The sequence below is a fragment of the Pogona vitticeps genome, chromosome 4, assembly GCF_051106095.1.
Source record: "Pogona vitticeps strain Pit_001003342236 chromosome 4, PviZW2.1, whole genome shotgun sequence".
In the NCBI taxonomy this organism is placed as follows: Eukaryota; Metazoa; Chordata; class Lepidosauria; order Squamata; family Agamidae; genus Pogona; species Pogona vitticeps.
Genome location: NC_135786.1, coordinates 129,878,308 through 129,892,610, shown reverse-complemented (window position 1 = coordinate 129,892,610; position 14,303 = coordinate 129,878,308). Strand labels below are relative to the sequence as shown.

General features: G+C 39.7%; 1 protein-coding gene and 1 pseudogene across 13 annotated transcripts in view; both read left to right on the top strand.

Moving 5' to 3' along the window:
* LOC144583006 (protocadherin gamma-C5-like) overlaps positions 1–14,303 on the top strand; it is a 268,787-nt gene that overhangs the window by 143,982 nt on the left and 110,502 nt on the right. The window contains exon 1 of one of the 12 annotated variants that reach the window (XM_020799200.3): positions 10,244–13,339. The exons of the other annotated variants lie outside the window; for them this stretch is intronic. Coding sequence (XP_020654859.3) covers positions 10,922–13,339 — 2,418 coding nt within the window. The 5' untranslated portion in view covers positions 10,244–10,921. Of the gene's footprint in view, positions 1–10,243; positions 13,340–14,303 lie in introns of those variants that run through there. 12 annotated transcript variants of the gene reach the window in all.
* On the top strand, positions 6,027–9,173 carry LOC144583060 (protocadherin gamma-B1 pseudogene; annotated as a pseudogene). The gene is made up of 2 exons (XR_013544245.1): positions 6,027–8,400; positions 9,168–9,173. The product of XR_013544245.1 is annotated as a protocadherin gamma-B1 pseudogene (transcript).

The following is a 14,303-nucleotide window of genomic DNA, read 5'->3' as shown; positions in this document are numbered from 1 at the left end:
GATCTGATAAATGTATATTTGGAACGAGTGTGTTTCGTATTGCAGGTGAAAACTTTCATATATGAATACCCCTCAGTACAAAACTAGAAACACTGTGGGAAAACCAGATACATTGGAAAATACAATAAGGCTGAGAAGAGTGAAGGGTAATAGGAAAAGAGGGAAACCAAGCATGAAGTAGATTGGTTTGGTATAGGAAACTGGTTTTAATCTCCAAGCTCTGAGGAGGGATGTTAGTGATAGGATATTTTGAACAAAATCCTAAAATAAAAGCAGGTAATACGTTTTGGAGGTCATCAGTTGATAGGATCACTTTTAAGTCAGAAGCGACCTGGTGCCACATAACAACACAAGAACAGTACAAAAAACTTGTGTGGCAGAGAGAAAGTTGATCTAGAATATTCTGGGTAATACCTGTTTTCTGTGTGGAGCAATTGAAAATACTTACATGGAAGGACACCCAATCTCGCAAGTCCCCAACTCAGTTTAAATTATGAAAGCTTTCTTGGTGAGAGTTAAACTGCATAGTGCATTTGTTATAGTTTGCTTTAATTCTAAGCATGGTATTAATAATACTGATAGTATTTCAAATGGAATGCATCAAACTGGGTCATTTCTTTAGATAGTTTTGTGAACATACTGAACAATATGTAATATGTTTGAACTGGAGAAAATCATTTGCATTTAGGATATTGATAAATAAATCCAAATTAAGTGAGGTCTCATTAACCTTACATCCCAATCCCAGAGAAGGGCAGTGCTGAAGAATGCTCCAACTACAATTGCATGCATTTCACACGCTAGCAAGGTTATGCTCAAAATCCTACAAGGTAGGCTTCAGCAGTATGTGGACTGAGAACTCCCAGAAGTACAAGCTGGATTTCGAAGGGGCAGAGGAACTCGAGACCAAATTGCTAACCTGCGCTGGATTATGGAGAAAGCCAGAGAGTTCCAGAAAAAACATCTACTTCTGCTTCATTGACTACGCAAAAGCCTTTGATTGTGTGGACCACAACAAACTATGGCAAGTTCTTAAGGTGGTCAAGCACTCCCATTTCTTTATCTATCTCCTGAGAAATCTATATGTGGGAAGGGAAGCAACAGTTAGAACTGGTTATGGGACAACTGATTGGTTCAAAATTGGGAAAGGAGTACGACAAGGCTGTATATTGTCTCCCTGCTTAATTTATATGCAGAATACATCACGCGAAAGGCTGGACTGGATGAATCCCAAACTGGAATTAAGATTACCGGAAGAAATATCAACAACCTCATATATGCAGATGATACCACTCTGATGGCAGAAAGTAAGGACAAATTAAAGAACCTCTTAATGAGGGTGAAAGAGGAAAGCGCAAAAAATGATCTGAGGCTCAACATCAAAAAAAAAAAACTATCATGGCCACTGGTCCCATCACCTCCTGGCAAATAGAAGGGGAAGATATGGAGGCAGTGACAGATTTTACTTTCTTGGGCTCTATGATCACTGCAGATGGTGACGGCAGCCATGAAATTAAAAGACCCCTACTTCTTGGGAGGAAAGCAATGAAAAACCTAGACAGCATCTTAAACAGCAGAGACATCACCTTGCCAACAAAGGTCAGCATAGTCAGCATGTGGTTTTTCAGTAGCAATGTATGGAAGTGAGAGCTGGACCACAAAGAAGGCTGACCATCAAAGAATTAATGATTTTGAACTGTGGTGCTGGAGGAGACTCTTGAGAGTCCCCTGGACTGCAAAGAGAACAAACCTATCAATTCTGAAGGAAATCAACCTTCAGTGCTCATTGGAAGGACAGACCCTGAAGCTGAGGCTTCAATACTTTGGTCATCTCATGAGAAGAGAAGACTCCTTGGAAAAGACCCTGATGTTGGGAAAGTGTGAAGGCAAGAAGAGAAGGGGATTACAGAAGATGAGATGGTGGGACAGTTGAAGCTACCAACATAAATTTCACCCAACTCCAGGAGGCAGTGGAAGACAGGAGGACCTGGCATGCTCTGGTCCATGGGGTCATGAAGAGTCGAACACAACTTAACGACTAAACAATAACAACATTAACCTCAATGGAAAGTATGTTCACCTTAAATATTCACAGTCCAAGCCACTATGAAACCATATTTGGAAACTCAATGGAACTGAAGGAATTGTCAAAACTGAGTGAATTCCTAGTTAAAAGGAGAATACTGTAGACAAAAACTTTGGAAATAATTTATAATGGACATGAGGCTCAAACTATCATAGATCAGTATGAGGGAAAAGCTCAGAGCCCGCAAGTAGTCACAGATAATGAATTGCTTGCAATTACTACCTTTAATAACAATTGTGCAACTAAGAGTGTGGTTATACTATGAAAATTAATCAAGATAGGGAGCGGAGGTCTAAAATCAGTTGAAAATCATGTGGTAGTCACGTGGTTTCGGGTCGGTGTGTGTGTCCTCTTGGGAAAATTTTTAATCCATTTAAACTCTGTTGTATATTGGTGGAAGAGGGTGCATGGGCTTTTAGAATCTGCTTTTGAGGTTTTGTCCTGCACCTGCCTGCCCTCACACTGGCTGCTTCTCACAGCCACTAGCCACTGCTGCTATGGTGTTATTTTTAATATATATTTTATTTTCTACAATCAGTACAAGAGATAGGGGGGGAAATTAAAGCAGAGGTTTCCCTGCAGTTGGATACACACAAACACACACAGGGGGGTGGAGAAGGAGCCACTGAACAGAGACATTGACTAGATTGGCAGCTTCTAGGCATGTAAAGGAGGAAGATGGTCACATATACACACATACACACACATAGGAGTAGAGAAGTCGAGGGAGCTGAGGCTGGTGCGAGGGAAAGCACACCAATGAGTGACAAACTCTACAGACACAATGCTCACTGACAGAAGAGTTCACACATGCCAAAATGATTCAAAATAAATAAGTGCCACAAGCTATTTAAAATAAACGATCCTCTTGTGGCTGAGTAAAATGCCTTACTTTCCAACCAAAACACACACTTTTTCAGTAAAGAAAAAAAAAATCCATGCTTTCCTGTACATCATGTAGTCAGGATTTTAAAAATTGTTTCAAGAATGCTAAACCTAATTCAAAAACAGGTTTTGTTCCAAATGTAATTGAAGTCTAAGTCACTTTATGATTATAACATAATGCAGAATAACTTTTGTATTATAACTGTTACATTTAGTTACTTCTATAGTGAGGAGCGTGTGGCTATATTAAATGGTGGAGGGGAAGTATTACATGGCGCATCTGCTTACTTGTACTGTGCCTCCTATTGCTGTATTTAGATTTTTTTAAGCAACTAAAGGTTGCTTTAAAAAGTTTTGAGAAACAAGAATGGAAATACTGTACTTCCTCTCTGTAAAAACCATAACTCTAATGTTAACAAACTATTGGAGGGCTTGCAACTGTCTCTGATTACTTTCAAAAAGAGATTTTTATACTCTGGGCAAGTTGAGTGTTTGTACTAACATTCTGGACACCTTGTAAAAAATTAATGGGAAAACTATACTTAGGATTGGTATCTTTGGTAAAGCTGAAGCAATTTGTAAAGCTTAAACCAGATGAGGGGTTAAGGGATAGTGAATTCATACAGTGAGTCAAAAGATTTCATTCCTCATTGGACAACAATGGCTTTGATCAAGTATGATTGATAAGCATTGCACATTTCTACTTTGAATATAAAACACAGAGGTGCTTTATACATAACAGGTATACCATTTGATCACCTTAATGGCTTGGTAGTTTAACTGACCGCAGGTTGTGTGTGCTGGTGCCATGCTTTTGCATTTGAGATCTGATCCTGAAATGCTACTTCTGCCAACAGTGCTTTGTCTGTGTTGACCTCTTCATATGTGCAAGCCATTGCTGGATGACACAGGCATCAAATGGTTAACATGCACAAATGGAGTTGGGTTCTGCCATCATTTGCCTTTTGAAAAACCACTTCACTGCAGTTTTTATACCTTATAGTAATGAATATTGGTTGGAAGAATTTGAGTTAAAACTTTGGGGGTGGTGGATGGCTTGAAAAAGTGTTCCAAATGGACACAGCTTACTTTAAGAACAGATACAAGGAATATGTGTACCATGAATACTGCTATAGTTGTTGTGGGAGGCTATACCTCCCAAGTTTCTTGAGCAGTGGGAGGACTGCTGAATCAGAAAGAAATGTGTTCAAATTACCATGGATCCAAACCCATTGGGTAGTATTGTTCAAATCACTGTCTCTCATCTCATAGCTTTTAGGATCTTTAATGAAACTACTAGGTTCTCCAAAGAGTTCTTCGACAGTGTCATGAGTCCTGTTTCCATCTTGTATTTCCCAATGTTAACAAAATGGGAGAAACTGGACTAGTGATTGGATGACAGTAAGCAAATTGAAGCTAATTCAGATAAGATGGATGTACTAATTGCTTGGAGGTTCTGTTTTCTCCAGATACCCAGAAGTGCCTGTTATACGTTGCAGCCTTACCTGGATCTTGCATCAGTTAGCCATGTCTTTAGTATATTTATAGTGGACCATTGTAATGTTCTCTACTTAGGATTACCAAAATGTGCTTTGTATGATGCAACAGGAGCATCTCAGATAGATCTCGTATCAGTGGCATTGGTCATGTATTCATTTTCTGCATTTGGTATAATGATTTGTAATTATTCTTAAAGCTTTTAATATCCTGAGGTCAGGTTATTGTAAGCTCTGCCTTTGCTTATATAAACCAGCCTGAGACTCAAGATTGTCTTTGGAGCCCTGCTCTCCATTAGAACATTCATAAGAATTTCAACTAGTAGATCCTAGTGACATGGATTTTTCAGTGAAGGCACCACAGCTATAGAACCTGCTTCTTAGCTAAAAGACCCGTCTTTTTGCCATGCTATGATTAAAAAAAAAAATCAGTTAAACATTTGATACATAATTACTTTCTGGTTTCTTTCTTGTTTTGATGCTCTTTTAATAATATAGATTGTATTTTACCATCTGTTCTGTTGTTTTGATAATACTATCTATTCCTATTAATCAGTTATGCGACTATTTTATATTGGCATGCTGCTTCAATTGCATTTGCAAAAAAATACTGAATTTTTAAAAAGAACCAAGGTAAAATTCATAAAATAAAATGAGCAAAAGTTCAGTTTTGCGCGCTCTTGAGTTTTGTTCCACCTTCACTAAAGATATCCCATTGCACTGAACTCTTCAGGAAAAAGAGGAACAAAAAGAGGAACTGTCTAGAGAGAGGGAACATCTAAAAACCATCTACTCACTTTGGCTCTTACACTTGTGACAATGTCTCCAGACACTTTTGCGTTTCTGAGCTCCTACTTCAGAAAATAATCTTTCTACACTGCAATTGGAAATTAAAGGTATAATTTTTAAGTCCTCCATTTATCTTAGGAACTGTAAATCAAAATTCCTAAGATGACAGTAGTAGGATCACAATTTCAGAAGCTGGACTTTGTCACATTTTGGTGTCATACAAGTATCACTCAACTGTGGATTTTGGAAGGGCTTGTCATAGTTACAATAGCAGTTTCATACCAGTTGCTGGAAATCTATATGGAAATAAAACATTAATTCAAAAAGAATCCAAACTATTTGATGCTGAATCAAAAACAGATTTTCAGAGTGGAGCAAAAATATTGTCACTTTCAGTAGCATTTCTGTGCTGCACTGGAGCAGCAATTTGTTCTTGCAATTCTCTGTGAGAGCCTCAGAGTGTCACTGTTGGCCAATATGGTACCTAAAGAAAGAAATTCTAGAGATCCGGTGATGTTTCTGACTGTTTCAAAAGTGCTGCACGGACAGAAGAAACAGAAGACCACAATACACAGTAATCTTGTTGGAAAAGAAGAAAGAGGGAAAAATTGTAATATTCACACTTGAAGAAGAAAGACAGTGTATTTGACTTACCTGTGGAGAATTTGATGTCAGCACTATAGGCTGCAAAAAAATAAGGCAGTTAATTTGTCATAGAGCTGGATGGAGAGAAGGCTCAAAGAGAATGGGAGGATCATCCGAAGGCAAGTATTGCTTCTCTCACTATTGTACTTCTCTTGCTGGGCTGCCTCAGAACAGATTCATTATTCAATTCCTGAGGAGATGGCAAAGGGTGCCACTGTGGGGAATCTCTCCAAGGATTTGGGACTGAATGTCAGGGAATTAGCCAGGCGAAATCTGCATGCTATCTCTGGGGCTAAAATGCAGTATTTCAGTGTCAATGGAGAGAATGGAAATCTGTATGTGACTGACAGGATAGACAGGGAGGAAATCTGTGAAACGACTCCTGTCTGTCTTATTAATATGGAAGTGGTCATTCAAAACCCTTTAAATGTTTTCCATATAACAGTGACAATCCAGGATATCAATGATAATGCACCTCAGTTCATCAACAGTAATATTCATTTGGAGATGATTGAGTCCACATTGCCAGGCACTCAATTTCTACTTGAGAATGCTGAAGATCCTGACATTGGGTCAAATTCTCTCCAGAATTACCAGTTGAGCACCAACCAGTACTTCACACTGGAAGTGAGAGAAAGAAAAGATGGAAACAAATATGCAGAACTGGTGCTGCAGAAACCGCTTGACCGAGAGAGTGAACAATCTATTCATTTGGTACTTACAGCTTTAGATGGAGGTGAACCTAGAAAAAGTGGGACTACCCAGATATGGATTAATGTCACTGATGCCAATGACAACCCACCTGTCTTCACTCAAAATATCTACAAAGTTAATTTGCATGAAAGTGCCCATGTTGGATCTCTTGTGCTTGAAGTTGCAGCCTCTGATATTGATGAGGGAACAAATGCCCAAGTCAGATATCGTTTCAGCAACATACCAGCAAATAGTCGCAAGAAATTTAGCTTAGATCCAATTACTGGAATAATCTCACTAAGTGGGCAGGTGGACTTTGAAGAAATTAAAGAACATACCATGACAGTGGAAGCAAAAGATGGAGGAGGATTAGTAGCACACTGCAACATTGAAGTAAGTGTGCTTGATGAGAATGATAATGCTCCAGATGTAGTATTAGTATCTGTGTTTACCCCAGTCCCTGAAGATGCTCTGTCTGGAACCTTGATTGCTCTTCTCAGTGTAAATGATAAAGATATGGGTGACAATGGAAAAGTTACTTGTCATCTAGAAAACAGTTTGCCGTTCATGTTTCTTCCCTCATCTAATAATTATTACAAGCTTCTGACAGACAGTCCCCTGGACAGAGAAAGGACTCCTGAGTATAATATTACAGTCACAGCCACTGATAAAGGAATTCCTCCTCTTTCCACACAGAAAATAATCCCATTACAGATCTCGGATGTCAACGATAATAGCCCTGTTTTTGAAAAATCATCCTATAATATTTATCTGCCAGAAAACAATCCCTCTGGTGTCTCCATTTTCACTGTTAAAGCTACTGATCCAGACGTAGGTCAGAATGCACGGATCACATACTCCATCCTCCACAGCAACATCGAGGACCTTCCCATCTCTTCGTACATCTCCATTAATTCAGAGACTGGCGCAATCTATGCCCAGCGATCCTTTGACTATGAGCAGTTCAGGGAGTTTCAGCTGCAGGTGAAAGCCCAAGATGGGGGTTCTCCTCCTCTCAGCAGCAATGCCACCATCAGGGTGTTTATTCTGGATCGCAATGACAATAGACCTCAAATCCTGTCCCCTTCCCAAGAAGGCAAGGGCTCAGCCTCGTTTGAGATGGTCCCTCGCTCGGCCGAGGCAGATTATCTAGTGACAAAGGTAGTGGCTGTGGATGCTGATTCCGGACACAACGCCTGGCTCTCGTATCATCTGGTTCAAGCCACTGAGCCAGGCCTCTTCTCTGTCGGCTCTCAAACTGGTGAGATCAGGACAAGCAGGGCCTTTTTGGAAAGAGATGCTGTGAAGCAGAGGCTGGTTGTGATGGTGAAGGACAATGGGCAGCCATCTCTCTCAGCCACTGTTACTCTGAACCTGGTCTTTGCTGAGAACTTCCAAGAGGCCCTTCCTGAAATGAAGAACCAGCCAAGCATCTCTGAGTCTCAGTCTGATCTCCAGTTCTATCTGGTGCTGGCCTTAGCCTTGATCTCCTTCTTATTCCTCTTGACCGTCATTCTGGCCATTACGATGAAGATTCGGCGCTCAGGGCATCCCAAATTCCTGCAGTGCTTTGGACCAGTTCCCCACTCCAAGGGTGGTGCCATGTTTCCACCTAATTTTGAAGATGGGACTTTGCCCTATTCCTATCAGCTTTGCCTCTCCTCAGAATCCAGGAAGAATGAATTCACCTTTTTGACTCCTAATATTCAGACTTCTGAGAATATTATTTGCAATGGCAACTCAGCAGTGCTTTTCACAGGGAATGAAGGAAATAATTCTGATTCTGAAAAGGAAAACGTTCAGCAGGTGAGCTTATTTTTTTTCTGGAAATATCTGCTTGGCACACTCCATGGTTCTTTAGCGTTCCTCACATGCAATACTGCTTTGTTTTACTGTTAGTTTTTCCACTTTCAGTTGGTTTCCTATTGATAGGTAAATAATTTTACTTTTATTATATTAGAATTTCCTAAAACATGACCTTTCCTTTGCACTTGATGTATTTGTTCAATAGCTGAGGCCTTGAGCTACAAATGTTTCCATTCAATTACTTACCTTGTAGTCATTTTGATCATTCCGATTGCCCCGACTTTTTTTAAAAATAATATTCATAAACTGAAGTTTAGGTTGTATATGAAAATTACTAGAAAAGTCAACAGTTGTAATCCGATGTATTAAAATTGTGGAGACTTGATGAAGATCAGACTTCCATGGCTTGGGCGGTGAGAGAGATTTATGACCTCATTCCCAAACACTTAACAGCTCAGTGGTGGTCGTGCAACACTAATTGAGATGCATGTGTTGGAAATTAAGAGAAAGGTAAGTTGCAATTCAGATCCAAAATTTAGACCCGGAACAGTAGAGGACAGATTTGCACTGTCAAGGTTACAGGCAGGATAAGTACCTAGTCTCTGACTTGCTAATAAGTATCAATGGAGTTTACACTAATCAGTTACTGGACTTATAAAGAAATCAAAGATTTTTCTTATATTTAAATCCAAACATTGTCATTATAAGGTTTGGGGCAAATGTAATCAAATTTACGGGTTAATTCCATGTACTGTGTTTCATTCTAGAAGTAAAATCCGAACCATGGACTTCCTGATTCTCAGTTCCACTCGTTAACACTGTACCAGCTCAGGCTACATAAAGCATGCTAAGCACTTGAAAAAGTTACCTTTTTAATTATTATAGTATCCTCCAAAATTGAACTGCTGGATAGCTCAGTGGTTTAGGTATCTGGCTGCAGAGCCAGTGGTTGTGAATTTTATTCTCTCCACTGTGCATTCTTGACAGGGATTGATGAGGGGTCCCTTCCAGATCTGCAGTTCCAAGAGTATTAGAGTATTATCCTTGTGCTGGAATGTTGTTCCAGTGAGTTTTCTAAGCTTTGGAATGGTACTTCTTATTGTTAATTATGATTCATGCATAAATGGAAGAATTGGGGAAAGCACTGTGGGTACTATTGATACAAATATTTTATATTTCGGGCACAGCCACTGTATCCCTGTTTCTATACATCAGGTTTCTGTCTTGATTAAGCTACATTGGCAACTGAGGAGAAACCATAACTTTTTAACTGGCATCTACTGTGCTGTATTTTAGGCCCTGAAGAACAGAGATAACTATATTTATATAGTTAATCATCTTGGGTTGCAATCTTATGAATTTAGTGTTGAGACATATGAGTAGGTATGCATAAGCTTGTACTTATGTTATTAATGGCCAAAATCCTGTTGCTTAAGAATAGAACATTGCACTGGAGCAGACTTACTGATCTAATTGAGATTTGGTAAGTCACTACCTCCATAAGTTCTGTTGATTCAAATAGGCCTACTTTAGTTGTGGCTTATTTTGGCATAGAATACTGAGTATATAAATATCTGGAGGAGGTATTGTTTTCACTAGCAATATAGACCATAGCATGGAATCAAGAGCTAGGGCAACATACATTATCAAATTTGTAAAAGGATGTGCAAAAACTGAAGAATTAGCCACTGTTTCATGGCTTATCTGCTGGTTGGTCCCCTTAATGTAGCCAAGTCAGAACAAAACAAAACAAAAAACACATTTTAATGTAGGCTAGCAGATTTTGTCTTGCGCATCATGTTCCAAGGAAGGAACATCATCTTTCCTTGTACTTTCTTCAGTGTTTCTATGTTTTAAGATGAGTGGAAATACATTAATATAGCCAATAGAATTCTTTTCTTAGTTAACTAAATATTTTGTACAATAAACAATGAAAGTAGTACAATCTGTTCTTCCATTTTTCTAATGTACACTGCATGAACATGATTGCATGTTAATTTGATTGGAAATAATTATAAGTACTCTAAATGTCTTTGCCAAAATTAAACTGTAACTCTAATATTCCCCTCCACTAATATTATTGTATTAAATTTCAGTGTTTTCCCTATTAGAATTAGTGAAGGGAAACCCACATACAGTATATATGTATTTTGAATGGAACAGGATATCTCAGTGTGGTTTGAAATGTCTCATATCTCATCAAAGACATTCAAATACATTAAGAAAAAGTCACTGGATGTAAAGACTGCAGTTGCTTGTTTCCAACTCACAGCGCCGCTGTTGGATAAAGCGGTAATCTGAGGGAAGACGAAAATCCACTGATGCTTTCTTGCAGAGAGGTTTCTTTCTAAACTGCAGATCAGGAAAGCAAAAGAACACAGGGACAAATCCTTTTGCTGGGGCTTGGGGAGCGCTGCACCACGCATGAAAGAAGCCAAATCCAAAGGCCCAGTTCATTTTTTCTTTACTCTGAGTCACCCTCTTTGGATGGAAATCTTTTGCTGATCAAAAGAGCAAGCTGATGGAGACAGGAATCATGCATACAGAGGGCTTTAAAACATCCAGGAGGCACATGGCAATTCTCCTATTATCATCTTTAATCTCTGGAGTTGTTTTGGAAGAGGCCCGTTATTCCATCCCTGAAGAAATGGCAAAGGGGTCCTTTGTGGGAAATCTTGCCAAGGACTTGGGACTGAATGCCAGAGAACTGAAAAACAAGAATCTACACATCCTTTCTGAAGGTAAAAAGCAATATTTCACTGTCAGTGCAGAAAGTGGAAAGTTGTATGTGAATGACAGGATAGATCGTGAGGGACTATGTGGGGAGAACACCCAGTGCCTCATTGATTTTGAAGCTGTGGTTGAAAACCCTTTAAATGTTTTCCATGTAAGTGTAGCAGTTCAGGATATTAATGATAACATTCCACAATTCTTAAAAGGCAATGTCAGGCTTGAAATAATAGAATCCACATTACCTGGTGCGAGATTTCACATTGGAAAAGCAGAAGATGCTGACATTGGAAAGAATTCTCTTCAGAATTATGAATTAAGCCCAAATCCATTCTTCATATTGGAAGTTAAAGATGGTCTGGATGGATATAAATATGCAGAGTTGGTGCTTCAGAAACCTCTGGATAGGGAAGATGAGCACTCACTCAGCTTGATTCTTACAGCCATAGATGGGGGTGAACCTAGAAAAAGCGGGACTGCCCAAATAGTGATTAATGTTACTGATGCGAATGACAACCCACCCACTTTCACTCAAGATGTCTATACAATCAGTCTGAAAGAAACTGTCCCTGTGTCATCATCCATACTCCAAGTTGTAGCCTCTGACTATGATGAAGGTTCAAATGCCCATATCACTTATGCTTTCAGTAATGTTCCAGAAAGAGTCAACCAGAAATTCAAGATAGATGCCCAGAGTGGAACAATTACAATTAAAGAAGATCTTGATTTTGAGGAAACTGAAAAATATACTATAGCAGTGGAAGCAAGAGATGGGGGTGGATTAGTTTCTCACTGTAATGTGAGAATACAGGTATTGGATGAAAATGACAATGTCCCTGAGATTACCCTTGCTTCCTTATCTAACCCGGTTCCCGAAGACTCTGTTCCTGACACAGTAATTGCTCTTCTCAATGTAAAGGACAAAGATTCTGGAGAAAATGGAAAAATTACTTGCTATTTACATGGTAACTGGCCATTTAAAATAGCATCAACATCTAAGAACTACTACAAAATCCTCACAGATGGTCCCTTGGATAGGGAAAAATATCCAGAATATAACATTACCATCACAGCCACAGACAAAGGCTTCCCACCCCTCTCCTCAAACAAAACAATCTCGCTGCAGATTTCAGATATCAATGACAATTCTCCTGCCTTTGAAGAACCTACCTACAATGTCTTCGTGCCTGAAAATAATCCCTCAGGTGCCTCCATTTTCATGGTCAAAGCCTCTGACCCAGATATAGGCCGCAATGCACATATCACCTATACCATCCTCAACAGCAACATTGCAGAGCTACCTCTCTCCTCATATGTCTCCATTAACTCAGAGACAGGAATAATCTATGCACAGCGCTCCTTTGACTATGAGCAATTCCGGGAGTTTCAGATACAAGTGAAGGCCCAAGATGGTGGTTCTCCTCCTCTCAGCAGTAATGTCACAGTGTGGGTATTCATCTTGGATCAGAATGATAACAGCCCTCGGGTTCTGTACCCTTTGCTGGGCCCTGAAGGCTCGGCCTTGTTTGAGATGGTGCCGCACACAGCGGAACCAGGCTACCTTGTGACCAAAGTAGTTGCAGTGGATGCGGACTCAGGACACAATGCCTGGCTCTCCTATCAACTGCTGCCGACCAATGAGCCAGCACTCTTCACTATTGGGCCCCAGACTGGAGAGATCAGAACATCACAAGCCTTTGTGGAGAAAGATGTCATGAAACACAAACTAGTCATCTTGATTAAGGACAATGGTAGGTCACCACGTTCAGCCACAGTGGTACTGAATCTCGTGGTTGCTGAAAATTTCCAGCAGGCACTTCCAGAAATGAGGAACCAATCTACTGACCCAGAGCATCAGTCTTCTGAGTTGCAGTTTTACTTGGTGCTGGCTTTAGCTTTGATCTCATTTTTATTCCTTCTGACAGTGATCCTTGTCATTGTCATGAAACTTCGACAGTCAGGGAAGCCCAAATTATTCCAGTGTCTGGATCCTACTTCTTTGTCTAAGACACACATTGTGTTTCCACCAAACTATGAAGAAGGAACATTACCTTATTCATACCAAGTCTGCCTCTCATCTGAATTCAGGAAAGATGACATTTTTTTCCCAAAACCAAGTGTCCAGGTTGCAGAAAACTTGCTTAGGGGTGATACTTCTCAAGTGATACCTGTGGAGAGCAACTGTGAAAATTTCAGTTCTGAAACAGAGGTTAGTAAGAAGGCATGTTTCATGTTCAGAAACTGTGACATCTGCCCACACCTTGCTACTTGTGAAGAATATGAACAATAGTGTTTTAGTTTGTTTTCTTCTTAAATGCTTCCAGGTTGATTAAATGGGGAAGTAGAGCACCCAGACTTCCCCAACTGCCAAGCCACTAGCAAAGAGGCATTCTGCTCATGCATAGTTAGGACACCCATATTGTGCTTTGATCCTCATTTTTAAATAAAAAAAATATCTCTATATACTTTTCTAATTATCAAGGTGATGTGGGTAAATCAGCCTAGTAAACATCAAATAGGGTATCCATGGTTGCTTGATACCAAGCTATAAGATAAGGTTTGGTGAGCAGATAATCTTTGCATTTAGAGGTTTTGACATTTGTATTACACCATTGGTACTTTTCAGTATTGTCAACTCTTAACAGGGCTTTCAAGGTAAGTGAGATATTTAAAGCATGGTTTTGCCGGTTCCAGTCCCCCAGTGAGTTTCCATGGCCAAGTGAGGATTTGTATCCTGATCTCCAGAGTCCTAGTCCCTCACTTTGTCCACTAGACTACACTGGGTACCTATTGTTAACTAGTACTAATATTTTAGTTGATTAAGTTACTTCTAAATAAATATTCCTAAATAAATACTTCTTAGTTCCTCGTAGAGTTAAATATATTGTGGAGGAAGAGGCAATCAAATATCACATCAATGTCTCCTTGAATTCTTCCCATTTCAGCCCCTTGCCTCCTCATAAAATCTGCTCCAGGGATTTTTCCCTAAGCTCAGTAGTAAATGTTGACTGCTGCATGAAAGATGTAAAGTAGGAAGACACAGATGGAATCCAGTTAGCTGCCCCAACTGGTGGATGGATCAGCTTCCTTCAGCAGAGTGTGGAGAGGAATTCCAATTGTTGCACCAGTGAGGTGGTTGGATTCGACCCACATACTTCTACTTTGTTTCTTTG